Source organism: Brassica rapa, chromosome A10 (assembly GCF_000309985.2).
Source record: "Brassica rapa cultivar Chiifu-401-42 chromosome A10, CAAS_Brap_v3.01, whole genome shotgun sequence".
Taxonomy (NCBI): Eukaryota; Viridiplantae; Streptophyta; class Magnoliopsida; order Brassicales; family Brassicaceae; genus Brassica; species Brassica rapa.
In genome coordinates this window covers 18,217,033-18,244,077 of record NC_024804.2, presented here as the reverse complement: position 1 = coordinate 18,244,077, position 27,045 = coordinate 18,217,033, and the positions used below count along the sequence as shown (strand labels likewise).

Here is a 27,045-nt window from a genome sequence, read left to right as displayed (position 1 = left end):
AAAAAAAAACAAATTTAATTCAGCCCATTACAAATTTGATTTAAATAACTAAAAATAACAAACGTTGATTTGGTTTAACTGAACCAAGGAAAAAGTGGATGTTTATATGGGTAGATTTAAAATGTTCTGGCCCGACCTGCGTCAACAACACTAATTATATAGAATTTCAATTGGTTACATACATGGAGCTCAGGGTAGACATACCAACAAAGAAAAAACTTCAATGAGAGCGATGCATTGAAGAAAACGCGTGAACGTTGCGGGTTGTAATAGTAGAATTAGACAGTGTTGATACAGTAATGCTTAGAAACTTGAATAGGACAGTTTTACCAAAAAAAAACTTGAATAGGACAAGCTTTTTTTATTTCTTGATTCTTCTGACATAACTACTGTTGTTGCCTTCTATTTTCAGTTTCCTTCTGCTCTTCTACCATCTTGTCGGTAATAAAGGCAATTCCACTTAAATATTTATGCCGCAAAAGAGGATACAACTCATTAGGTTTGCATTATTTGGTAAAACCTATGGGCTTTGCGTAGATTATATTGAGGACCAATGTTCATTAGGTAAACAGTTGATGATGATATTTTGTGGCAGAAATGTATAGTAATGTATATTGCTTGTTCCGTGTCTTGTGGTATAGTAGTTGTATTGAGTTACAGTCAAGTCATGTTCTAACTCAAACTTATTTGGTTGTAAAATGTCAATCTATAATTCTACATAAGAGAGGTATCTATGCTAATGCCTCGTTGGCTAGCTCAACTAATCGTTAGAGATCGTTTACATACAATATTGGACTAAAGCAAATGAATATAATTTTTTGGACAATATGAAGTGAAAAAGCTTTGCCTTGACCCACCACTAATTATTTCTAATGTCATTTTCTTCTCTCTTTGTCGCCTATTCCTTTTTCATTTCGCTTATATGATAATATATTACTTATTGACGTATATAAAAAAGCAAACAACAATGACAATACTCATTAAAAGAAAATTAGAAATCTAAGAACTATGTGATAATTACCAGTTAACCCCAATTAAAGACAGCTATAAGTAACGCTAAACCTAATAGTCTGTTCAGACTAGTAAGCTTTCTTACTTGACTACGGAAAACATGCTTAGTTTGGAATTAGGTTCTGTAGTTTCCTTACATAAAAAGAAACACACGTACGAAATAAGAAGAAAAGAACCATACGAATTGAACCATAAGTAAATAAAAAACATACGAATAGAACCACAAATCAACATCTTTCAGTCACATTCTATCTCTCTCTTGATGTGCCCATATTTCTTGCTGTCAACAATTCACAGCCTCCTTCATTGCATCACCCATCAACAAACAAAAAAAACGCCTTTAAATATTAAATAATTCTACCTAAAAACCATTCAAACAAACAAAAATATTTTCCCACTCTCTCTCTCGCTCTCGTTTTCTCTCATCGTCTCCTCCAATCTTTAGTTCATCAGATGTCTTCTCGAACCCGCAGATCAAGAACCAACCAACTCAGGAGAACAATCCTTAGTCTCGGTCTTCTTCTTGTTATTTTGAGTTGCTGCAATGGAGCTAGAACCACGAACATGTTCAACACGAGTTCACCACCTAAACAACCCGACGTAGTTTCACCCCCTCATCCTCATCACAATCGTCAAGTACAAGATCACAAAAATGTACAGTTTTTGGGGTTCTTGCCACGTCAGTTTCCGGTTCCAGCTTCTGGTCCTTCAAGAAAACACAATGACATCGGTTTAAGTAGTACTACTGGGACTCCTTCTCCTTGAAGTTCAAAATATTTTATTAATCATTCTCCCTTTTTATTTCTGTAAGTTTTGTGGTTTAATTTTGGTCTAAACTGATGTAAATAGAATATTAATTTGATTTATTTCTGGGAAATGCTGTGGGAAGATCATCTTTTTTTTTTGTTTTTAATATTGGAGTTTGTTAAATCCATTGAATTATTGCACGTACGTAAGTATAAAGGAGGAGACATAAGGGTCTTTGTCTAAATAAACAATTATTACTCCTTTGGATCTTCCTATAAGGAAAGTTCGTTCTCATAAGACTCGGATACAATGTCCTAGTCGTCAATTAATCCGAATGATGATGATGATACTGTATCATGTCACATTCAATATAGGTTACGTACAATCACCGACTTAGTAAGTAGGATAACTTTGTATACTATTACGATTGATAATTTTGGAAATCTAACAAATTAAATCTCAATTGTATATCACATATAGAATTGTAAATCTCAATTCCATATATATATTTGAAAATATTATAAGAGTTTTAAGCAATTAGAAAAGGATCGATAGAAAGTAAATACAGTACGTTGTGTAATCTATTTATACACTGCATACAAGTATAAATTGGAATTTAAATCTGTTTTGCATTCAGATTCGGAGCTAGAAGCGTTAAGATGAACAATTGACAACATGTTTCATCATTCGACATGTTAAGATTTTATGACAAATTGCAAAGACTTAATAAATATGATAAAAGAACCTCAGGCGCCGATTTTTTTGACAGAGGTGAAGAAGATAAAAGAAATGAAAAGAGATTCCATGACTTCGTGATATCCTATATTTTTTGGGGGATATGGTGAAATTGTTGGCCTTAGTTAGAATTGTTTGATCTTTTCATATGATTTTTTGTTTGGTTGTTTATTCTATTCAAGTGTTGTCCGCCGAACTACTTTAAATTTAACTATTTAAGTAATAAAATGGTTTCTTATGTCAAGAAAACAAGAATACTATAGACTTTTTGACGAGCACTAGTAATCTGTGTTCGTGCGTCAAAGAATGGTCAGTTGCTAACAGTATATAGCAATTAAAAGTAAAACGTGTGATTAAGATTGGACTTATATATACATAATTGATTACTTTGGAACTATCCTCTTTGTTTAGTTGTAGCGAATAATGTCATTGAGGAGTCGTTGTGAATGCGATGGAGCAACGGATCCAGATTCTAATTGGAGGATTTGATGTGATATCTCCTAAGATTTTTAGATATTCTTTGAACGTTTTTTTGGGTTAGTGAACTGTTATTGGGTTCGTGCATTGTTCTGCAAAAAATTAAACAATCAATTATATTCACTTGTTTATTATTCAAACTTTGGGATAACTTTATTGGACTTCCATGTGATGATATATACTTTTCATGAACATTAAGGTCCCTTGACTCAACTTTAATTTCTTGTCTCTCGATTACGACTTTAGTTTAGATCATTTACATTTATTTAGGCGTGGGATATAGATTAGTTAAAACTTAAAAGTAAAAAAAAAAAGTCCACAAACGGTAATAGAATTTGTCAGATATTAAACAAAAGATTACTCAAAATGGAACTTTTTCCCCTTACATAACGTCAGTGACTCACTGCCCTGGTCTCACCACAAAGAATGTATATAATCAGTACTTACTAGTACATGGCTTGTATCTTTTGTTTGGTATTGGATGTCTTGTTGTAATATTGAGTTTAGTTTAGATACTATAACTTGGTGACCTGCAGCAATGTTGTATTAATCAAAGCATGCGTGTGCCAGTGAATAAATTAATAAGCAAAATGGGCTCACACGATCGATGTGACAAATGCTAGAGTCTATAGATTATGATGGATATGCAGCATGTGATGTGTTGACGCGTTCGTGTGTACCCCTGTCCACGTTTACGTACACGTGCGGTGAACCCCGCCTGGAGAGGGAGGGTCTCTATTATTTCGAATCATATATATTAACGGGAATTATTGTTACATAATACCTACAAATCGGATAACCTATCCATATGCACGCATCGACAAACATATTCGTACCAAAATCTCGATATTTTGATTAGTGATTCAATTGATCCTATGCTACATACGGATTGTATTATACATTGTTTTTTAGAATATATCGACATATAGCTGCCTAGCTGGTATCCATATATGATATATGTTTTGATGTTGGTTGATTACGCTTTCAAATTGGTGCTCTATCTCGTCTAAAACTTATTCAGTAAAAAGAAACGAGTTATACTCGGAAACAAATATAAATATTCACGTACATAACTTATTTATGATTATACTATATCTCCGAGTTGAAATATATTTGATCTACCTCTTTGATATCATGTGAAAGTCCCTAACGATATAACTATATGATACATGCATGAGTCACCGTCAAAATTCTGACAACCTCCATTACCATAAATAAAGACCTAACTACAATTAGCTTAAACAAACAAACAAAACAACGGTACCACGATCAGATAATGAAAATCATAAGATCATAATTAATGGAAGGTTCTTAGATATTTAAAAACCGGCTCTTAATTTTTTTAGTTAAATGTTAAGAGACGGTTTCTTATATTCCGCTAAGAACCCCGTTCTAAGAACTTTCCATTAATCATGCTCTAATAAATATATACAGACACAAGGTATATTTCGTTAGATCATATCATATTTTCAGCATGGATAGTTGAACTTCTTTTTTTGCTAAGAAGCGTGGATTGTTGAACTGAGACTGTATTTCTAAACTTTGAATTCAAGCCAGGTCATAAAAGATCTAAAAGATCTATTATCTAGTTAAACCACTTGGACACAAAATAGGAGCAAATAGCTATACGTGTTGGCATATATCAATTTGGACAAAAACATGAGATAGTCCGCGAAGATAGATGGGCAATTGGGTCTTAATGTTACTACATATCTAAGCCCAATTATGTTATTGATATTCTTTGAGTCCATTATAATTCGGCCCGTTTGTTTTGATGTACCCAAGGAAATGAAGTCACCTATTTGTTTCCCATAGAAAAGAAAGATTGATTCGAGTATATGATATTTTCATGTTTAAATACGGATAAGAATAAGATGCAATTCAAAATTTGCAACCACTGTAAACGTGGAAGTGGGAAGAATGGTCGCTCAATTTATCTTTCCTTGGAATACAACTTACAAAATGATGATGGCTTTGGCTTCCCTATGAATTTACCTTTTTACATCTGTGCTTTCAAAACAGTTTTTTTTTTTTTTTTTTTTTGGTAAAATACTTTCAAAACATATGTGCTTTCAAAACAGTTAGAAATTATATATTTTGTTTGATGTTATTTGACAAAAATGTAAAGAAATTAGATGTGGAATCATAAATCAGAAAACTCCCAAAAACTATTTTGATTATTTAAGCATCCTACCAAACGATACCACTTTCCAGCTTTTTTTTTTAATTGGCAAAGTGTATATAAACACTTAGAACATGCTTCCAACATGGGGCATGAACTTTATTTTCAAAAAGATTAGTTTTCTTGTAAATTAAACGATTCCAAAAGCTGATTAGAATTTGGAATATTGAACTAATTTAATTTTGGACATGTCTACCAAATAGTATATGTAGAAAGAACATATTGTGAGACTATACTGCTTACAAATTGCTCATAAAATATACAATGTGTGTGACCCTTGCCTTCTCACATACTATTCAACATTCAAAGGCAACACTTGTAAAAAGCTTCCATCATATTTTGGCACCTCTCTTTATTTATAGCTTGGCTTCATGCCACATTTTGTGATACAATACTATTCAAAGACGAATGCTCAATAAAATAACATATATGATACAAATTTTAAATTCGATAGATATTCAAAAACAGTCACGGGAAAAAAAAACACATAGGTCTGTTTGTCAGCAATATTTAAATTTAAATAATTGCTAAGGTTTTACAATCATCGAGAATAAAATTTGAACACTGTCCGATCCGAACCACAACAGCTGAGCCTAGCCAAGCCGCGATGATCAGGCACGGCTCGCGGGTTAATTTATTTGAAGTGAATCGTAAACCAACGGCTGAGATCAAAAGTTTAAACAATCTAACGGGTGCCGTACAGGCGTCGGTGAGCTAAAACAAGCGTCAAGCCAGGTCAGCATAGCTTCTTTTTACTTAATTTAAATTCGAGAATAAATAATAAAAGTAAATAAAGAAATGAAAAAAGGGAAAATCCTAGCTATATATTCGCACATGTATACTCGTTTCACTTTACTCACGAGCTGCTGGCCGCTACTGTTGTTTCTCTGCTTCATCTCTCTCTATCGCTGCTTCTCGAATCGTCTATCATCTTCTTCGTCTAAGGTGATCTCAGATCTACCTTTTTGTTCCATTCATCGATCGATTTCCTTTTGGTTATTGCTGATTTGCTAGATCTGTCAAGCATGCGTTGAGTTTTATGAGAAAGTTGTTGATATCTATGTTTGATGTTGATTCAATCGATGTTAGCTGGATCTATCTTAATCAATCGTTGGTTTCTTAGGGTTTATGCGTTAGATCTGTGAATTTCTGAAATGATTTCGTGCTTCGATGTTTATCAGTGAACTTCGACTGTTCTAAGTTTGAGATCTATGAAGTTTCACTAAACTCCATGCTTGATTTGATCAATCGTGAATATTCTGTGTTGTTGTTGTTGTTGTTGTTTACGTAACGAATCAGCTCATAGGGAATAGCATTTACGTCATGAGCTTATTTGATTGACTCAGTTTCATTATCTGTAGCTAAGTGAGAGATGGCCGATGGTGAGGACATTCAGCCCCTTGTCTGTGACAATGGAACTGGAATGGTGAAGGTGAGTTACGAAGATTTTGTTTATATAGCTAAGTGTCTTTTGTTGTACTTGTGTAAAATCTAATTATGATTTTATATTATATACACAGGCTGGTTTTGCTGGTGACGATGCTCCCAGGGCTGTGTTCCCAAGTATCGTTGGTCGTCCCAGGCACACTGGTGTCATGGTTGGGATGGGTCAGAAAGATGCTTACGTTGGCGATGAAGCTCAGTCCAAGAGAGGTATTCTCACTCTCAAGTATCCGATCGAGCATGGTATTGTGAGCAACTGGGATGACATGGAAAAGATCTGGCATCACACTTTCTACAACGAGCTCCGTGTTGCCCCTGAGGAGCACCCGGTTCTTCTCACTGAGGCGCCTCTTAACCCTAAAGCCAACAGAGAAAAGATGACTCAGATCATGTTCGAGACGTTCAATGTCCCTGCCATGTATGTTGCTATTCAGGCCGTTCTTTCTCTTTACGCCAGTGGGCGTACTACTGGTTAGTGTTCGACTTTTAAACCTGTGAATTTGAATACCTCACTCTTATTGTAATTGCTTAATTTTGTCTCGTTTGATGTTTTGTATAGGTATTGTGCTTGACTCTGGTGATGGTGTGTCTCACACTGTGCCAATCTACGAGGGTTATGCTCTTCCTCATGCTATCCTTCGTCTGGATCTCGCGGGTCGTGATCTCACAGATTCTCTAATGAAGATTCTCACCGAGAGAGGTTACATGTTCACCACTACTGCCGAGCGAGAAATTGTCCGTGACATTAAAGAGAAACTTGCTTACGTCGCTCTTGACTTCGAGCAAGAGCTCGAGACAGCTAAGAGCAGCTCTTCAGTGGAGAAGAACTACGAGCTACCTGATGGGCAAGTCATCACCATCGGAGCTGAGAGATTCCGTTGCCCTGAAGTACTCTTCCAGCCGTCGCTCATCGGAATGGAAGCCCCTGGAATCCACGAAACAACTTACAACTCCATCATGAAGTGTGACGTGGATATCAGGAAGGATCTATATGGAAACATCGTCCTCAGTGGTGGTTCAACCATGTTCCCAGGAATCGCTGACCGTATGAGCAAAGAGATCACGGCGCTCGCGCCAAGCAGCATGAAGATCAAGGTAGTCGCACCGCCTGAGAGGAAATACAGTGTCTGGATTGGAGGATCTATCCTTGCATCCCTCAGCACTTTCCAACAGGTAAACAAAAACAAAACGATTGTACCTCTTTTTTAAAAAGACTTGATACTGAAACATGTTTTGCTTTGTGTGTGTGTGTGTGTGTGAAACAGATGTGGATCTCGAAGGGAGAATACGATGAGTCTGGTCCGTCGATTGTCCACAGGAAATGCTTCTAAGTGGTTTCTTGTCTCGTTCGTGGTGTTGAGTGTTGTTTACAAATCTGTTTCCCCTAAGTTGGAGATGGGAAGTGAAACTATCTGTTGTTATGTGGTTGTTGTTTTCTTGGGTCTCTTTTAAAAACCTTCTCTCAAGTCTCTGTGTACTTTTAGTTTTACCTCTGTTTATTATTTTCTCTTTAGGATGCTTTGTGATGATTCTGGTTTTTTTGTCCTTATTAAGCAAAAAAAATATCATATTCTATTTGGTCGATGTTTTGATTTTCTTATTCGTCATTGAGAACACTTTTATTTGTGTGCGACACAAATTTTTGTATCAATTTGTCATTTAAACCATAACGAAAGTTCGCGTTCCAAAAAAAAAAAACCCACAACGAAAGTTCACGTTGGATTGAATGTGAAAGTTCACGTTGGATTGAATGTGTAAGCACCGTCCTCCTGTCAACTTTGGTAATGTCTTTTCAACCCCGACTGCTACGTTTGGAGACTAGTTTAGCCATCGTTTTATTGGTGTAAAAGCGTATATTATTGGTTACGCTTTTGGATTTTTCCATATATAATTCCTTTCCAAATCACAAATGTCTAATACATCGCAATCTGTTTGTCTTTCTACAGAGTTATAATTAATTTGACCCCACCATTTGAAATACTTGAAATGGTCGGTCCAACCAAATCACCCAACAACTTTAATCGATACTTTGACATAAAATCGATTGAACAACTCATATACACACACACACAAAATCGAGTAGTTGCCTGACAATCATAGACTTTCTCTATAATCTCCAACTTCAATGTTACACCTTTGTACTGCCTATCGAAATTTCAAAAGAGCCTGATGTCTTCCTCACCAATGGGCTTTGTGCCAAAGTAGATAGTGTAATAGTGTATGCTAATTCATAAACTCAAAGTTATGGATGTCCAATAGTACTATTAAACTGATCTGAGCCCAATTGAAACCGTTTTACAAGAAATTAAACTGAAACTCGCATAAAAATAGTCTTGTAGATTTGCAAGTAACCACGAAAAGTATCAAACATAGTCATGCTCTTGTTCTTTTCTCACAAAACCTTAAAAACAGAGTTTCAAGCGTCTTTAGCTTGAGTAGCAGAGTCTTGTGAAGGTTTCCATTGTTGTGGGGTCTGAGCTTTCTTAATAGAAAGAGCATGAATCTCCTGCATTTCTTCTTCAAGTGCAGCATTCACCATACGGTGCCTCTCCAGCAATCTCTTCCCTTCGAATTGTTCAGAGACAACCTCGACTTCAAAACTCGAACCGCAACTGCAAAAGAAAACGATTTAGCTTAAGATTAAGAACAAGAGATTATGCGAAAAGCTAGAGATTTAAAGATATTTGATGCTTGGAATCCTGTACTCACCCTCCAGATATGTCATTGACTTCCTGGTACAACAATAAAATGAGATAATGTCAGTAAAGAAACTTCAAAAGAAGATAAACCTTCACAGTTCACACATATTAATACTCTCAACTTGAATCTTCAAAAGTTGTAATGCAAAGAATAATTCATTTGGTTCTGAGCTCGAATTCACAAACAAGTAACCACATACAAAAAAAAAACACTCAGCTCCTAATTTTCTCATACATAACACTCTCCATTGTCAGAATCTAAGTTCATATCAAATCACTCCTAACTACGCAAACAAACACGTTTTTTTTTGTATCTTATGTTTCATAGCATAAACCATCTCCAGATGCTGAGACTACAATACATAATAAATTAAAAAAACCCAGAGACAACATAGAACTACGAACATCCTTTTGATCCAATTATTTCAAGTTTATAGAAAAAAGCAGAAACATATATACAACTGAAAGAAGAACCAATCAAGATATCAAAAACTGGAAGAAGAAGAAGAAAACTAACGAGATGAATAGGCTTGAGTTTCGAAGTCAGCGAAGCTTCCACCTGTTCCTTCGTCACCATCCTCTCTCTCTCTCTCTTTCTATCGCTCCGATAACAATGAATGTCTCACAACCCTAATTACAATCATATCAAATTAGAATAATAACGGTTTAGTTTAAATTCGGTTAAGTTCGGTTTAAGTTTCAATTGGGATTCGATTTTGGTTAACGACGGATAGAAAATAGGGTTTAAGCATCGTCTCCCTCACTCCTAAACCCCTCCGCGACCTCTATTCACTCCTCCGACCATGAGATTTCGATCTCTACCGTCAAAATCCCTCCTCTTCCGTCTCTCTCTCCTCCCTCCCCGTCGATCAATCACCAATTCATTTTCCACCACCACAACTACCTCCCCCTCCGGATCCACCCTCTCTTCCTCCTCCTCTCGGCGCCACCACCACGACGAAGACTCCCGTTCCGTCAGAGTCGCCGTCTGGTGGGACTTCGACAAATGCAACCTCCCGGCGACCGCCAACGCCTTCAAGCTATCCCAATCCATCACCTCCGCCATCAGAGGCAGCGGAATCAAAGGTCCCGTCACGATCACAGCCTTCGGAGACGTCCTCAACCTCCCCCGATCGAACCAAGAAGCTCTCTCCTCCACCGGAATCACCCTCACCCACGTCCCTCAAGGTTTTTGTCTATTTGTTGATTAATCTTTCTAGTAATTGTAATATCATAATAATTAAAAAAAAAAAAATGATTCAGGTGGGAAGAACAGTGCAGATAGGTCTTTAATTACGGATCTGATGTGCTGGATCTCTCAGAATCCACCTCCAGCTCACGTGTTTCTGATCTCCACCGACGAGGGGTTCGCGAGCGTGTTGCATAGGTTGAGGATGAGTAACTACAACGTTCTGTTAGCTAGTAAAGCCACGTCAGCTCCTGGTGTTTTGTGTAGTGCAGCTTCGATAATGTGGGATTGGGAGGGTTTGGTTAAAGGAGATAATGTTAATGTTAATGTTAATGTTAAGTATTTTAATCAGCCTCCTGATGGTCCTTATAACTCTTGGTATGGTCACTATAGAGTTCCTCTTCTTGATCCCTTTGCAACTACTACTGATGAAGAAGCTCGTATTGTTCCTAAAGAAGTTGTTGAGAAGATTCGTGTGGTATTGAGGTTGTATCCCAAGGGGGTTTCTGTTTCTGAGCTGCGTGGTGAGTTAGTTAAGAGTAATGTGGTGTTAGATAAAGAGTTTTATGGGTATAAGTCTTTTGCTCGGTTTCTGCAGTCCATGCCTGATGTGTTTCAGGTTAGTAGAGGGAGTGATGGTTTGTTTGTTGTTCGTTGTGTTAATGAAAAGGCGATTCCTAAGCGGGTTGATTCAAGTTCTGCTGTTGATGAGGAGATTAAAGAGAAGGTGTCTGTTAATGCTTCAACTCCGAAGTTAATGACTGATGGAGAAGTTGGTGGTGAAAGAAGAGGAAGAGATGTCTCGCTTGGAAAGAAGCTGGAGAATGATAAAAATGTCAAGGAGAAAGCGACAGAGAGTTCTCAAGATTCTGTTCTGGTTAAGCAGAAGGACGTTAAGGCAGATGAGAAACCTGTGGAGACGAATCAAGTCCCTGTTATAACGGGAAGTGAAGATTCCGTAGAAGATGGGTTTTTTCAGAAGCTGAAAAGAGTATGGTCTGGTTCACCTGAGATGGAATCGGAGCGTATGACAGAAAACAAAAGTGGAGACAAGGACGAAAGGGTTGTTAATGATGTCAAGGCTGAGGATAAGGACTTGAGATCATCGAGTCAGGGAACTGATTCCTCGTCCCAAATCTCACCTTCTTTTGTCGGTGAATCTGTAGAGGATGTGAAATCAAGAACTGATGAAGTAGGCAATAGTGTTAAAAATGCAAGTCCAGGCTTTTTCAGTCGGCTTCTGAAGAGTTTCAAGTTCTGGGGAAGAGACACAGACTCGAGTGGGAATCAGAAGCTGGTCCAAGTACATGACATTTTCGCAAACGAGTCTTCCTGGGATGATGTTGAATCTTTCATTCATTCTCCAAGAGGCTTCATCATTGTTTCTCACTCAAGAACAAGGTTCTTACACTTTCTTCATTTTGGTTCTTGCATTAGCCATTGTTGTCTTTCAGGGAATAAAAGTATTTGGCTAACATTATGTTCTTTTTCAACCTTTTAGGGAAATGATAGCTAAAAATCTGCAGAGGGAAGGGCCATTGTGCCTTAAACAGCTCGATGAGTCAACCATGCTTCATTTAGTTACCTTATTGATATCTCATAAGAAATGGATTGAAGAAAACCCCTCTTCTTCCCCACCATTCAGCGTCATCAAAGACTCTAGCTCTAGCCACCACGGTCATGCTTCAAACGGTTTGATCTCAATAATCTCGGATTGTGCAAAATCTCAAGACGGTGAGAAAAAGTTCAAGAACGTCGCTCATGCTGGAGTCTCTGTTGGTTGCAAAAGCAACGCCCTTGTTGATTGTGAGAAGCTGATAAAGAAGATGACAGAGAAAAGCCCTGAAGGGTACAACTTGATTCGTTTCAGGAAAGACTTTTTGGAGGAGTACGGGTACCATCTAGCTGTTGAGAAGCTCGGTTACAAGAATCTACAGTCGCTGATTCAAGTGATACCTGGAGTGAGAATATCATCTGGATACGTTCTTCCTTCAGCAAGTGGTAAGTCTACTACAAAAGAAGATGACTCAGACTCGTCATTCGAGGAACTAGGTCCGGTTTCTGATGCAACGAGTAATGACAAGACGACCAGAAAGCTTTCAGTGTATGAACCATCTCTCTCGGATGATGAAGATTCTGGTTCAGAGAGAGACATCCCGAGGAAGAAGAAGCATGTGATGAGTGAAAATGATAAAGATAGCTCGTTATTGCAGATTCTGGATTCTTATTACAAAAGCAATGGGGAGGTTAAGATGGATAAACCAGAGGAGAGGAAGATCGTGAACAACGTTAGGAAGCCAAAGCCTTCAAAGACATATTCTTTTGTTAAAGATTCAGAAGTCCAGTGAGTACAAGAGTGTTTGTTAGTGAAGAATCTCCCGGGAAATTTAGTTTTGTCTAAAGCCGGTTTGAGATTTGGTCTATGGTAAACCGAACCCTGTTAAGGGGAATAAGGTCATATTGATACAAACTTTAAAGTTCAAAATGTAGTTTAGTGTCTATGAAGATTCCATTATCTAATATACAGTTGCTTGCATTAATTGGTGGTTTATATTTTCTATTTTCTTAATTTAAATATCACGTGGTATCCATGAAGTATATAATATTGATAAATATTCCATCCGTTCTTTAAAGATACATATTATAGAGAAAAATTTTATTTCTAAAAGATTCAATCTTTATATTTTCAATGTATGTTTTATTAACTAATTACAAATTTTAAAAAATTTAATTGTATTAATTGATTTTTTTATTGGTTTAAAATTGTAAAAAAAAATAAACACAAAAATTTATGTAAATTTAATGTGTTTTATTAAAATATGAGAAAAAAATTAGAATATAAATTTTTTAGAAACATAAGGAGAGTAGACTCTCTCTTCCCTCTCTAGAACTTTTAGGGAGAGAGTGTCGCGGTGGTTCCGCCGGTGAAGAAACAACGACTCTGGTATACGACGGTCTCTCTGACGTTGTGTAGCCGGCTTAGATTCCGGTGGTTTTGCGCTCTCGTTTGGTGAAGCTATCCGGCGGTGGTATCTGGTGGTGTAGCTTTGGCGGTGTCGCTAGCTCTCTACCGAGGTTTCCTGGGTTGCATGATCATCGTCGGTTGTCTTGTTTCAACTGTCGATTGATTCTCGTTGGGCTGTTTAGTTGGAGCCCGTTTGGATGATTAATCACGATTGAGTTTGTGGTTGCAGAAGCGAAGATCTTGGGGTTGGTTAATGAAATCGTTTGGATGAGCTCTCGATTTAGATCGATTGACGCTCTCCGCATATGCTGTAGCTGTTTGATTCCCCAAATCCTCCAATACAGTCGTTGGAGGCTTTCTTCGGTGGTCGGGGTCAGATTCGTGGTAGTTTCCGGTGGTCTTCTAAGTCGATGAAGACGGTGGAGGTTCGAGGTTTCGGTGTCTTTCCGGTGTGGTATGGCGGATTCCGGTAAACCGTCGGTTTAGTTATCCGCCGTTGTTTCGTGAAGCGGTGATGAGGTGAAGGCTTTAGCGACACGTGGTCTCCGTTGGCAGAGATAAAAACATGTGTTTCTCTCCCGCTAATCTTCTGACGCGTGTTATTGGGCGTCTTAACTTTTCGGATGCCCTTGTTGGGCTTGTTTTGCTTGTGTTTTTTTGTTTTCTTTTGTTTCTGGTTTGGGCTTCGTGTTGTTTTTTGGTACGGGTTTTGTCTTTGGCTCTTTGGCTCTTATTAATTATACACAGATGGCAAAAAAAAAAAAAAAAAGGTGTTCAAACACGTCAACGAAACCCTGATTAAAATTAGTACTTAATCTATTAAAGTTTTAAATGAAATTGTGGCGTCCATGTGGAGTTGCATGGTGGATTATCTTTTGCCACGTGAGTCTTCTCAGTGGACATAGATAAACAAAAGAGATTGATCTAATTAATTAATCGTAATTTTGTCTTGTTCCCTTAAAGTATGCGAATATTAGTTAGTATCAATCCCGCGTATAAATGATATAAAGCATAGTTAAAGAATACAGCTCATGCCTATCCACAATGACTCGGTCTGAAACATAACAAAAATGTGTCTCATTCATCACGGCGGGTCTCAAGGCTATATAGCATAAAGACAAAACGAAAATGAAAAACGTTTCTTTGTTGTTATGTTTCCGTTTATTAAATCTAAAACAATTTTTTACAACACTCAAACTAAAAGATAAGCAGACTAAAGTCTCTCTCCTCTCTTTCAGAGAGGTTTCTCTCTATCGTCCTTGTTCTCTAATTAGATCTTTCACAAGGAATAGAGTTCTGAGAGATTTCTATCTGGTTTTTTCGTTTTCGGCGACGCACCTTCTCCTTCGGTGGTCGGTCGGCTCTGTTTCCGAGTAGCGGTGGCTCGTTTAGCACCAGTTTCGCCGGTTTTTGTCTCCGGGAAGAGATGATTCTATCACATCGTCTTCGTCGGCTCTGTTTTCGGGTAGCGGTGGCTCGCTCAGCATCAGCTTCGCCGGCTCTGTTTCCGGGAAGAGATGATTCTATTTCATCGTCTTCGCCGGCTCTTCACCGGAGTTCTTCCGGTTTCGTTTGATTGTTGCTTCCTGTTCTTCGATCTACCACCGACTCTCGATTTGATCCTCTGTCGCAGTGATTAGATTGATTGTAGACGACGGTTATCTTTCCTGAAGTGATGATCCGGTTGCGTCTTGGCCTTCTGTGAAGACTGTTCAGTTGGTCTTTCACTGATTTGTCTCCGCCGATGGCAGAGCTTCGGCGTGGCTCTTCCGGAGGAGGTGAAGACTCTCTCTTGACGCGTGTTCTCAGAATCGTTCGTCGATCGTACACGTGGTGGACGGATATTGCTTTGCTTCCTCGACGGTTCTTCTTTCTGGGTTTTGGGCCCAAAAAGTTTGTTTAATATTGGCCCGTTTGTCTGGGCTTTGTGTTTTGTTTGTTTTCGGGCTTTGCCCAGTTGGGCTTTGATCTCTTTAATAAATATCCAGAGAAAAAAAAAAAAAACTAAAAGATAAGCTCAACAAAGATTACAATCCTCACTTTACATTGACCCGTTTATTAGACATTTATTTACATTGACAGCAACTGAATAAAAAAAAACTCCAGCAAACTGTGAATCTGCACAAAAATGAACAATAAAAATGTCAGTTATTTAGATATAAATTGGCATCAAGCAAGAGAATCAATTCTTAAGAAAATAACTAGATACAAGCATCATTGTGTAAACACACAAATATGGTAAACTTGAATTTCAGAATATATTATTCATAAAATCCAACAAAATTATGTTCTTAATCAGCAAATAAAAAATATAATAACAAAATGGAAAACAAGTGTACCCACCAACTTAATTCCAAATACTTGAAACATACTTTTAGACCTCTTGTGCCTGTCTCAAAAAACAGAGCTTTGTTCTCTGTCTTTTACATTCCTCTACTAACTCGTTTCACTCAACTCTCTTCATCACCTTCTTCATTTAGTCTACCAGTGTCTACCACCTCCCTGAGAACTCCCACCTTTTCTTGGGAAAAATCCACCTTTCTTGGGTTTAGGGATCTCATGAATGTCCATCACCTGTATAGTCCTTTGCTTTTTAGCTGCATTCAAAACATAACCAACCCAAAGTCAGTTCAGTTCACAAAACAATCTATTAACTTAGTAGAGATTTTTAAACTAAACCATTCTCCGCATGTCTGTAGTTTTGTTGTAGTCTTTTCCGAGCCGAGTCAAAATCAATTTCTTTATGCTCCTTCTCCCTCTGCAATTCCCCCAAAAACCAAACTGACATTAACCATTAAGAAGACTTGAACACCGATAACTAAGATCCTTGTTTGGCAAAATGTACCTGAATGGGTTGTTGTTGAGAAGGAGCAGGACGAGAAGGTTTAGCAGGAGAAGGAGATTCTCTCCTAGGAGGAGGAGGAGCAACAGGTCTAGGCTTCCTCTCTGGCTTAGTGATGTTACTATGCTTACTTGCTTGAGGAACTGGTGAATACCCAAAGTCAGGAACCTGCACACAGAAGAACAAGAGTTGAAGAAACTCAATGATAAAACCAATAAAACAAAAAGGGTTTTTGGTTTTTACTTGTTGGTGGACAGCTCTCTGCTGCGGTGAGTCCTCATCAGCTATTAAACTCGGAGGATGGAGATCACCAGGCTGGTTGAATTTGACCCATTCGTCCACTGTCTCTTTCCATTTTCTGCAAAGAGAGAAAAATTAGAAATCAAAGAGTGGTTTTACTAATGAATATGAGAAAAAAAGTTTACTTGACAAGTTGTTTAGCTAATCTCCGAACTTCGTTGGATGGATGCTTCCGAACTCGATCTCTATTCACATACCTCCCAATATCAGTTTCCTAAAATTGACCAAACAAAAGATAAGTTCAGAAACAATAGTGTTTGTATTAGAATTTGATCTCAACCTGAAGAGCTTGGAATGTAATCTCCATATCTTCCAGATTCTGAAGCAACTCCACCAAAGCTTCTTCTGTCTGAAACCACCAAACTAATTAAAATCCTTTTTTTTTAAATACACAAAAAAGAATCAATATTGAGATTATACCAGATTAGGTTCTTCAAGCTTCTCCTTGATTTCAAGAATACTCTTCTGCTCATCATCAAACAAACCAGCAAACGGATCCTCATCGTCCTCTTCGTCATCACCATTAACTGTTTTCTCTCTTACTTCTTCTTCCTCCTCCGTCTCCTCCTCGTGAACCCTCCCATTAGCCCTATCTTCCACAACGGTTCCCCCGCCGCCGCCATAGTCGCAGTTTCTACACTTGTTCGCCATGGAGGTGGCGTAGAGACGCTCGACGATGTTGTCTCTCCTCTGCTTCAGCTCGTGACCGTAGTCAAGCGAAGCCACGAGGATCGCAGTGTCGATGAATGTCCAAACATCGACGCCGGCGTTGTCCATAACCGTCCGGAAATCATCCAAATCCATTAAAACACGCTCCCAAATTTTGAAACTTTAAACAAAAAAAAAAACAGAGCAGCTGATTTGTTATTACAGCACCAGATCTAAAAAAATCCAATAAAGATTCAAATTCGATTGAGAAAGTAATGAGAATCAGATTAAAATAAACAGATCAAAGGGAGAGGCTTTCGAGATTTTGATGAAGCTTTACTGTTACAGAGGAACAGAGAGATTGAAAGAAAGAAAAAAATGAAACAGAGGTCACAAAGCAATAAGGAAGAAAGGAAGATGAGAGAAATGGGAATATTCCAAATTTGAGGCTTTAGAATTTGTTTATTCCTTTTCTCTCATTCTTCTCCAAGTTTTCTCTTTTTTTTTTTGCTTTCCGGTAAAATATTCTTTCAGACAAAACCAATTGGAAAATTTAAAAGAAAAACGAAAGGGGGTTAGCTTTAATCAGGATGCTCTTGTTCTGGACAGAGACCAAAGCAAAGCTAGTTGGTTTGTTGTGGTTGGGGGAGATGAACAGCTTATGGAGAGAGAGAGAAGTTATCAATAATGGCGTTTACTTTTGGAAGAGAAAACGGAAAATTAAAAAAATAACAACACGATGTTCACACTTTGGTTACTGGGCCTATGTTAGGCCCAAAGTAAGTGGAGACAAAACGGATGCTGAAACCAAATAAATGTTTTACATGCTTTAGTTAATGGGCGGGCCCTACAAAGTGAATCTAACGATTCCCGGTTGGACTGGTCCGGTTTTTGAAAACAATTGCTAAAAAGGATGGTTTCATCTGTTTGAATGTGATTTTATTCTTGATCAAAAAAAAAAAAAAAAAAAAAATAACAATATAGATTTTCAGTGAACTATTTGTTATAGATTCCTAATTTTTTTTAAAAAATAAATTAAATTTATAAATTTATAAAAAGAAAATTTTATATAGACTATAGGCCCATAAAATTTCAGGTGTTTCTAATTCGTTAAATAACAATATAGTATTACAATACTGATACTAATATATAAGAGCAAGTCAGCGGAAAGAAAAAGCTTACCAACCAAGGTGTAGAGACACGCGTTTTGTAACCGGAAAAAAAGTCAAAGTAGGTAGGGGCCCACTGAAAGGATAGTTTGGATATTCTATTGGCTTTCACTTTTCTTATTAGTTTTCTTTCTTTTTTTTGACAAACAATTTTCTTATTAGTTAAGACTTAAGAAACAATCGCGTTAGCTGCAAAAAAAAAAAAACAATCGTGTTCTTAATGCATCTCCAATCCCACTCCATATTTTACTACAAAATTGAGAAAATGGAGTGGGAAATAGAGTAATGAATAAAAAATAAAAGGATTACTCCATTTATAAAGTAATGCTTTTATTTTTTTGTTCATCACTCCATTTCCCATTTCATTTTTTCAATTTTAGAGTAAAATATGAAGTGGAGTTGGAGATGCTCCTAGTCGTAGAATTCTTCTATATTTCCATCATCAGACGGTAAAGATTTGCGATTGTCCTAAATAAGCATCACAGCCGATGAACCAAGTATACCTGATACTTCATTTGCTGTTTAAGGCTAAGCATTAACCACAACCCCCCCCCCCCCCCCCCCCAACATATTGCCGAAATCAAAGCCATGTCACATAACTTTATAAATATTACATTCTAAACCCCTGCTAAGATAACATGGTTGCCAATGAGCTACTATATGTTAAAGATAGCTCAATTACTTATTACTGTTGCGACATATCTATATTTCATGCAAAATATATTGATTATTCAGTTTATAAAAACATATATTATTGCTTATTGAAAGAAAAAAAGGTATATTTATATTACAATTTTAAGATAAAAAATCAATAGTAAATTTATATAACCCAATCACATCTATGATTGAAAAAATAATTGTAGAAAATGAGGTGGCGATTTGTTGAATAAAGTAAAAAATAAAGGGACTAGCTTGCGAATTGTAGTGAAAAGCATGATAGGGAAAGAGAGATTTCTTAGCAACAACGTCGTAGTTTCCTGTTGCCTTTAAAACTCTTTTAACATTTACGTAAGCATCCAAGAAATTTACTACAAATTATTTTATTTTTCTTAAAAACCGATCAAATTAAAACACCATATCTGCGAGAGAGAAAACTATTTTCCGAAGATAACTTGATATTGAGCTTATCTGAAATTCTTTCGTCTCGTTATGGAGAAGAGGAGACGAGAAGAGATGGTAACGGAAGAGATAGAGACGGCAGCTCAAGAACTGATGCAGCTAAGCGACGAAGAGATTAGTTTCAAAATAATCAAGAAGAAGAAGATTGAAGAGTTATTCGGTGAGGATGATACTCATGAAGACCAATGCACGAAAGAAATGGTGATCGTGAGAGTAACGTCATCATCGAAGAAGTGGAAGAAGAAGGAGAAAAAGTTTAGGACGCTCGAGAGCATTTACATGGCGACACGACCTGTCAGGGTCGTGATAAGATGATGATACAACTCTCTTATGTTCGAGATTTTAGGGTTCTTTTATTGCATTAATTATGGTATTGTGTGAGCATTTACATGGCGACGAGACCGAGACATTATGATCTTATGTGAGAACTTTGTGATTAGTTCAAAGAATATGAATGAAGGTTAAATGATTTAAAAGAAGTGAGCTTTGTATCGTACTATGAATATGTCATATGATAATGTGTGCTCACTGCCAAGTTCCATGTAAATTAAGGTTTCAAGTTTCGACTTTTAAACATGAAAACTAGTTTAGACAAGTTCCAATCTAGAAATCCACCAAGAATCCCGAAGATTGTTGATAAGATTGGTCTAGGAGATGATTTAAAATGGAAGAGAGATAATCTCAAAGAAGCTGGATATTTTTTTTTGATAATAGGAGCTTGTGATGAAAGAGAGAAAGAGAACTTGGAGAAGAAGTTAAATTGTATATGATTGATTTCTCAGAATAGCCAAAAGGCCTGCATAAAGTGTTTGGAACCGGTTTACTTTTAGCGGAATACATATGAAATCATCAAAACAAGTATTGATTAAACCGGACAGCTAAATATACTTCCTGCACAAACTTTCAAGAAAGCTAGTAAATATTTAGATATCTGGCTCCAGTATCAGTAAAAATCTTTACAATCTCATATCATCGTTTAGAAACACCAAGTCAATTTCAAAACTGTAAACAAATAGTAACACTGTTGAAATAAGATAAAATAAGTTTATGATAAATGATATGGGAATGTTACGGCTAAAACGAACAACCAAGAACGGAAGGAAAGGTCTCCAATAGTCTTTTGATTTATATATAAAACATGTTTCAGACAGGAGACTGAATATGGATCGCAGTCCGGTTTAGGTTTTATACCGAGTCTGAACAAGTAAATCTATCTTGCCTGCACTTCACGCCTTGGCTTTGGCTTCATATTCATTTGGAGGCTGCAATTAAAGATAACTCATTCAGTAAACCTTAAACAGATGAATCCACAAGGATCTATCTTACCATGAAAGTTGCAGATATCATCTTTTGCGCAAACCATCTCATGTGCATTGCTCTTTGAGCTGCCGCGGCAGCCTGCACCGATTCAAACCGCAGATACACAAAACCTGCGCTCTTCCTGCATTACACCAAGTTTCAGATCAATATCACATATCTATAAACATCATATGTGCAAGACATTTTTATTGAAACTCATGGGATGATACTTATACTTACTTGTCTACATAAATATGGTTGACCTGCCCATACTTGGAGCATTCTTGACCAACATCGTCTTCAATTTCTTCATCAAAATCCAATTCCGTCTGCAACAAAATAATGATTAAATGTTAATAATGCTTAAAAAGCCAGCAGTCCGTTTACATAAGGCTAAGACTCTTTTTTTTCCACAGCTCTAAGGCGAAGAAAAGAAAGAGCCATGAACCCACCTCGGTTGCAGGATCAAACATGTTCTTCAATAGAAGACATTGACTTGGCTGACCAACAGGCTCTGTGACAAAAGCAGGGATGGCTGTTGTCGGAAGCACTGATGTGGGGAAACCAGGATTCATGCCTGGTTGATTAAGAGCTGTTCCATTTAGCGCTGGTACTCCAAAAGGTCCCACAATGCTGTGCAAATTACATAAGATTAGAGACTCACTAAATTTTTAAAAAATCTGTGAAGTAATAATGCATACAAGAGAGACATACTTTGCTGCGACACCTGTACGATCCAGCTTCTGCATGAGCTGAACCCTCGTTTGTGCATTTAAAGCCTGTAAGAGAGTCGTTAAAGAACAAGTAATAAATAGAAAGGAGACAAAGGGTACAAGAAGAATGTTCTCTAGCTTACCAGCCCATTTCCATCATCATCATCAAAATCAGCTGATTTTGGATTAGCGTCTTGTGTGCCTATATGCTCAGAGACAAACGAAACCTGATAGAGGAAAAAAGAAAATATATTTATCACAGTGAAATAACAAGCAAGTCCATCAAGTGATCATTTTTCTACTAAGGAGTTCAAAACTCACCTTGATTGTTCTACCAGCAATCTCTAATTGTCCGTTTAAGGCAGTTTGTGCTGCCTTTGAATGTTCAAATTGAGCAAACTATGGAAGGAGAAAAAATATGTGTGAGGAATCCCGAAGAAAAACAGCACAACTAATTTGAAAAAGAGTTCTACTAACCTGGATGAATCCATAACCTTTGCACTGACCACTTACAAGGTCATATGGCATCTGAACAAGCTCAATAGGACCAAATTGCTCAAAAATCTATCAATGAAAACAAAATATGTGAGCAGGAATAGCCATTTATCTTCTTTCTATACTATTAAGGAGGGTGGATATGACAATACCTGTCTAAGTTGCAACTCTGTCATGTTGTAATGCAAGTTCCCCACATAGAGCTTTCGATCAACAGGGCCAGAAGGCCCAGAACCACCTACAACGCCTGTAGTGGTATTGGATTGCGCAAGATTCTTTTCAGCTTCAGAGGGCTTAACCATCACAGGCTGTCCAAGAAACAAATGTCCAGACATAGCTATGGCCATTGGAACAGACATCACATCATAAAACTCAACATACCTGCAAGTCAACAAGAGAGAGATATTTGACTTACACGTCAATGAATATATCAGAGAAACGTAGCAAAGAGAAGTTGTAAAAAAAAACTTCAGTGCGGGGAATCAAGCTGAGTCTCTTTTGGTGGGTTAGAGTCCTAAATTAATATAAAATGTTAGCGTCCATCATGATAAAATGAACAATAATTAAATCTAATAAGCAATGAAGATAGGCTAATGGGTTCCCTCCTTGCTTGCAATGGAAAGTAACAAGGATTCAGGTATTCTGACATCTACCTTGAGCAGGCAGAATTGATTAAACAAGTGCCATCATCCTCATCATTATCGCATTGATAGTGCATCTAAGAATACAGTTAAACCGAGCTCTTGAAATTGCAAAGAAAACTGAATAATGCAGAATATTACGAACCACGTGCACATACACAAAACTTAGTTTACTAGAAGCCGAAAAGAGAAACATACCCGACTCCTTTTGATCGTCTTGAATTTCTATCCATAATCAGCCTCACGTCCCTGACCTGAAATCATAAGGAACAAAGGAAAATAAGAACAAAAACCTGAAAACTGACTGTTGAGTAATATTAACATCTTGCTATGGCCTAAACTAATAACAACGGGGCACAAAGTAAACTGACCTTGCCAGCTTTGGAGAAGAACTCATAAACATCTCTCTCGGTAGCTTTAAGAGGCATCTGCGAATCACAAAACCAGTTAGGTTGGCTTAATCAGTAAAACTTAACCACCCGAGTTCTTTATCCACCTATCATTACAAAATCAAAGTTCTACCTGATATGCAAAAACAGTTCTTTGGTCTCTCTCTGGATCAGCTTCAGGCTCATCTTTCTTCTCCCTGTTTCTCCTGTGCAATCGTGAAATCATATGAAAAAAAAGCTTTGAATCATTCCTATAAACATGTGTCAACAACATTTTGCTAAACTAACCTGCTTCCTCTTTCCACTACTTCGCGTTCCTTCTCTTCCCTCCGTGATCTACTGCTGCTTCTCCTCTCCCTATCCTCCCTATCTCTCTCTTTGCTTCTCCTCTCTCTATCCTTCTCCCTCTCTCTGTCTCGGCTTCTCTCCCTATCGCCCCTATCTCTCTCTTTGCTACTCCTCTCACGATCGTTCTCTCTATCTCTCGATCCTCCCCTAACCCTAATCTTATCCTTGTCTCGGCTGCTCCTGTGCCTCTCTTTCTCCCGATCCCTTCTCCTACCTTCGCCGCTCTCTTCGTCGTCTCCCCGAGACTTCTTACTCCGACTGCTCCTTCGCTCTTCGTCACCGTTCTCTACCTCACGCCTCTCTCCTTCTCTCTTCCTGTAACTCCTCTCGCTCTCTTCCGTCTTCCTATCCAATCCATCTCCTTCCTCCGCCGTCTTCTCCAGGTACTCGTATTCGTCAAACTCCATCCTCGTCAACGATCCGGCGATTTCGTCAATTAGGGATTCTGTGAGGGCTTCGAATTGAAACGAGGGATTGGGATAATGGAATTAGCTCCGACTCCGACTGTTTGATTGATATCTAGACGACGGTGGTGGGTTATACGTATTTCTTAAGCAATTGCGAGGTTATAAACGTATTAGTGTTCATGATGGGCCTCAATAGCTGTGGCAGTAACCCAATAGGCCCATTTATCTAAATTGTTTTCGCACGTGTGTGGTTCTTTTAGTATCCGGTCGAGTTCGGTATGATTATTTCGGATTTCAAGTAGCTCGGTTATGTTTTCTTAAGAACTATCTGTTAAACCAAAAAAATATCCACAATCAACATTATAATGAGCCACTTTCAAGGCTCCTAAAGGTGTCCACGTCAGCGGTTCCTTTATATTTGTGGGTCCCATGTCCGGTTTGGTTATCACGTTTTGTTTAGTTATTAAATACATATGATTTACTGTCCGGTTTGGTTATCACATAGATATGATGAAGACGATTCGTTTGGTTCTGTTGTTCTTCTCATTTACATAAAGTCACTCTGATATTTTTGATTCCGTCTCTTTCCTTATATCGCCAATCGGGAACAAGATCGAGATTGAAAAAAAAAATCATGAGAAAAAAAGGACATGGTTGTGACCAGTCGTAGCTCTTCATCTTCCAGACGTTTCTGTTCTTCTTCTTCTTCATCTCTTGAACCGTCTTCATCATCTCCACTCTTTACCAAGCGATCTAAGGTCAAGATCGATACCGCTATTGAATATGTACGTTAGTTCTTGTCCGAATCTGAGTTTCTTTTACTTTTGGTTTCAAATCAGTTTTTTTTTATAACGTAGGCGACGGTGGAAACGGCGGGGTCTTCATCGGCGAGCGAGGTTCCATTGATAATCAAGGACCGGTTTCGGATCCTGGATCGGAATCTGGAGAGCTGGAGCTTGGATCCTCTTATCCGCAAGATATGGATGCCGAGAAGCCGATGTCTGTGATGGAGATCTCTCTTGAAGCCGACACCAACCCTGAAACTGATGTCTTGCCGACACCTACAATACCAGGTTTGGTGGTCTGTCTCACGATTTTGTCTGATTAACCAGTGATCAGTTACAGAAGAGGGGAAAGCAGTGACATGGAAAGTAACGGTAGAAAAAATGATAAGTTCTACTTCGCAGAGATCAGTGAGCGTTCTTCCGAGTAGGCTCAAACCGTGTTGGAGAAAATCTACAGCAAGCACAAATGTCCTCCCATAAACGACGAGTCGAGGCAGAGACTTCCTTCGATCCCTGCGGAGTTAGCTTTCGATTTGCTCAAGAAAGCTTTTAATTCCGGGTGATGTCCAACCTCGACCGCTTCGTCCTCTCTAAGCTTACGATTACTATTTCAAGCTCTCCGGCAAAGCCTCAAGGTAAAGTATCAAAAGCAGAGTCTTTCTATTGTATCATTTGTAATTGACTGTGATTGTTGCTCTGATTGTAGAAGAGATATCTGTTGTTTCTTTGAGAATACAAAGCTATGGTGAATCTCTGCACATTCTTCCTCAGCTCTTAGCTTTGAGTGAACTTGAGTTTAACAAGGCATTCCTGGGTATGTGTTTGTGCCTGCAAGTTTTCTACTTTTCTTGTCATCAGTTTAATCTATTTTAAGTGATTAGTTGTGGTAAGAGTTACCTTTTTGATGTTAAACATGAAAAATTTGGGTCAGGTTAAAATAACTGCCGAAGAGATCCAAGGATGGAAGGATTTGTCTATAGTTGCATTTGAAGTTGCGGTTTGGGAACACTTGGGAAAGGATTATTGTTCCCCAACTGACCGTAGATTGGTATGTCTGCCTGATTTTGAGTTCTATTTGGTGGATTGACAACAAAAGTCTACTACATGCATATTTTTCACTGTGGGGTCTTACATGCTTCTTCTGTTTCTTCAGTCACTCGATTGGGACACTGGCAAGACTCATCATTACTACCAGTGTCATGTAGCTTCAGATGGAAGTTACACGTTCAAGGTTCATTTCACTACTCTTCAACTCTTATATTTTGTGTTTGCATATATTCCCATGTTGCATGTGTACTTTTGTGTTGAAGCAATTCTTTTGCAAGTTTCTATCTTATGTCTATTACACATAGTAGCTTGGTGAGGACAATAGAGTCCTTGACTCGATGTGCTTGTAGACAGTGTTTTGACAGGGACTTCTTCTTGTCTCTTGAACCCGTTGGAACATACTTGCAAAAGGTCTTGGGTGATGATAATGTTTTGACGGTCGTATTTGAGGATCTCCAGAAAAATTCGTCAACTTGTAGTATAGACCCTTACTCTGCATACAAAAGGATTGCCAAGAATGGTATCAAGATTGGGTTACGCCGTTATCAATTGTTTGGTGGGTCTCTTTCCTCTCTATTTTCTGTTCATGTCACAACACATACTACACTTCTTCGTTGTTAAATATTCTTTATTCTGGTGAATAGTTTTCAAAGATGGTGGAAAAGAAAAAAATAAGAAAGACTTTTCTACAACAGGAGTTAAATGCTACTTTATACGCACAGACTCCACATCTGCGAATGATCCAAGAAGTTCTTACATTTTTTTGGGAAGTCAATTTATGAAGCTCGCATGCATTTTATGCACGTGCACACATTGCCATCTTCAGACAACTACATGGTAAGGTACTTCAGTTTCTTCTCTACGTCTATTTGATAACTTTTTCTTTTTAATTTGAGTCCCTGTGTGTTTTTGTTGATGCTTCAGGTTTTCTTTGATTCTGTCAAAGACTAAGAAGCTTGAAGTTGACATGACTGGGATAACCTTCGAGATTATTGATGATATTCACTGCCATGTACTTTGTTAATTCTTTTGTCTTTTTGGGAACTCTGTCTTTAATTTATGTGTTTGTCCCTAAGAATAAGTTTGGTTTGTATGTTTTTTTTTCTTTTTTTGAAAAAGGTCTGTGTTGACAATTATATTAGTGCACTTAGTAAAATACAAATAGAGAAAAATAATTTTATAACTTAAAATTTACTTATAGCTTAGGATTTTCTCAACTTGAATTCTCAATTACGTTATGTGTATAACAAAGTAAAGTTTCATTGAGATCATCACCTGCAGAAATTTGAGATAGAAGAACCAACAACCATGTCAACAACCCCGCGCTTGCGCGGGGGTTAAGCTGCTAGTAGTTATTAGTTGGAAAGTTTTCATAAAATAACTAGCTATGTAAAT

General features: G+C 37.8%; 7 protein-coding genes across 10 annotated transcripts; 4 read left to right on the top strand and 3 right to left on the bottom strand.

Moving 5' to 3' along the window:
* The first annotated feature begins 137 nt into the window (after nucleotides 1-137).
* On the top strand, nucleotides 138-2,809 carry LOC103846861 (protein IDA-LIKE 3). Its single transcript, XM_033282514.1, has one exon. It carries the CDS (start codon nucleotides 1,465-1,467, stop codon nucleotides 1,774-1,776), a length of 312 nt encoding a protein of 103 aa, XP_033138405.1. The 5' UTR covers nucleotides 138-1,464; the 3' UTR covers nucleotides 1,777-2,809.
* Nucleotides 2,810-5,907: 3,098 nt separating this feature from the next.
* Nucleotides 5,908-8,179, top strand: LOC103846860 (actin-7). 2 transcript variants are annotated; one of them, XM_033282511.1, is made up of 5 exons: nucleotides 5,908-6,097; nucleotides 6,514-6,584; nucleotides 6,673-7,066; nucleotides 7,155-7,768; nucleotides 7,861-8,179. In XM_033282511.1, the coding sequence occupies exons 2-5, from the start codon at nucleotides 6,525-6,527 to the stop codon at nucleotides 7,924-7,926; spliced, it is 1,134 nt and encodes a 377-aa protein (XP_033138402.1). In that variant the 5' UTR covers nucleotides 5,908-6,097; nucleotides 6,514-6,524; the 3' UTR covers nucleotides 7,927-8,179. The 2 variants fall into 2 exon arrangements, with proteins under 2 accessions (XP_033138402.1, XP_033138403.1); XM_033282512.1 differs by having other exon boundaries at nucleotides 5,936-6,097; nucleotides 6,519-6,584.
* A 656-nt stretch (nucleotides 8,180-8,835) lies between these two features.
* On the bottom strand, nucleotides 8,836-9,982 carry LOC103846859 (protein BOLA2). The gene is made up of 3 exons (XM_009123869.3): nucleotides 9,812-9,982; nucleotides 9,305-9,327; nucleotides 8,836-9,207 (listed from the first exon to the last, which is right to left on the bottom strand). The coding sequence occupies exons 1-3, from the start codon at nucleotides 9,869-9,871 to the stop codon at nucleotides 9,012-9,014; spliced, it is 279 nt and encodes a 92-aa protein (XP_009122117.1). The 5' UTR covers nucleotides 9,872-9,982; the 3' UTR covers nucleotides 8,836-9,011.
* Nucleotides 9,983-10,046: 64 nt separating this feature from the next.
* On the top strand, nucleotides 10,047-13,038 carry LOC103846858. The gene is made up of 3 exons (XM_009123867.3): nucleotides 10,047-10,482; nucleotides 10,558-11,884; nucleotides 11,985-13,038. The coding sequence occupies exons 1-3, from the start codon at nucleotides 10,098-10,100 to the stop codon at nucleotides 12,829-12,831; spliced, it is 2,559 nt and encodes an 852-aa protein (XP_009122115.1). The 5' UTR covers nucleotides 10,047-10,097; the 3' UTR covers nucleotides 12,832-13,038.
* A 2,391-nt stretch (nucleotides 13,039-15,429) lies between these two features.
* Nucleotides 15,430-17,947, bottom strand: LOC103846857 (probable mediator of RNA polymerase II transcription subunit 26c). Of its 2 annotated transcripts, XR_628723.3 has the most exons (8): nucleotides 17,011-17,947; nucleotides 16,871-16,939; nucleotides 16,716-16,804; nucleotides 16,534-16,648; nucleotides 16,294-16,458; nucleotides 16,128-16,206; nucleotides 15,792-16,045; nucleotides 15,430-15,566 (listed from the first exon to the last, which is right to left on the bottom strand). XR_628723.3 is itself a non-coding variant. In XM_009123866.3 (7 exons), exons 1-7 carry the CDS (start codon nucleotides 17,392-17,394, stop codon nucleotides 15,930-15,932), a joined length of 1,017 nt encoding a protein of 338 aa, XP_009122114.1. In that variant the 5' UTR covers nucleotides 17,395-17,947; the 3' UTR covers nucleotides 15,683-15,929. The 2 variants fall into 2 exon arrangements, 1 of the variants encoding a protein (XP_009122114.1); XM_009123866.3 differs by lacking the exon at nucleotides 15,430-15,566 and having other exon boundaries at nucleotides 15,683-16,045.
* A 2,492-nt stretch (nucleotides 17,948-20,439) lies between these two features.
* On the bottom strand, nucleotides 20,440-26,532 carry LOC103846856 (RNA-binding protein 39). 2 transcript variants are annotated; one of them, XM_033282510.1, is made up of 14 exons: nucleotides 26,528-26,532; nucleotides 23,352-23,856; nucleotides 23,197-23,269; nucleotides 23,046-23,102; nucleotides 22,873-22,928; nucleotides 22,186-22,414; nucleotides 22,016-22,102; nucleotides 21,860-21,937; nucleotides 21,682-21,765; nucleotides 21,540-21,604; nucleotides 21,278-21,458; nucleotides 21,066-21,154; nucleotides 20,853-20,967; nucleotides 20,440-20,788 (listed from the first exon to the last, which is right to left on the bottom strand). In XM_033282510.1, the coding sequence occupies exons 2-14, from the start codon at nucleotides 23,816-23,818 to the stop codon at nucleotides 20,753-20,755; spliced, it is 1,617 nt and encodes a 538-aa protein (XP_033138401.1). In that variant the 5' UTR covers nucleotides 23,819-23,856; nucleotides 26,528-26,532; the 3' UTR covers nucleotides 20,440-20,752. The 2 variants fall into 2 exon arrangements, with proteins under 2 accessions (XP_033138401.1, XP_009122113.1); XM_009123865.3 differs by lacking the exon at nucleotides 26,528-26,532 and having other exon boundaries at nucleotides 23,352-23,965.
* On the top strand, nucleotides 24,469-26,840 carry LOC103847558 (probable RNA-dependent RNA polymerase 5). The gene is made up of 8 exons (XM_033282936.1): nucleotides 24,469-24,607; nucleotides 24,676-24,891; nucleotides 25,389-25,417; nucleotides 25,535-25,651; nucleotides 25,757-25,834; nucleotides 26,005-26,206; nucleotides 26,295-26,487; nucleotides 26,575-26,840. Exons 1-8 carry the CDS (start codon nucleotides 24,469-24,471, stop codon nucleotides 26,672-26,674), a joined length of 1,074 nt encoding a protein of 357 aa, XP_033138827.1. The 3' UTR covers nucleotides 26,675-26,840.
* Nucleotides 26,841-27,045: the final 205 nt, after the last annotated feature.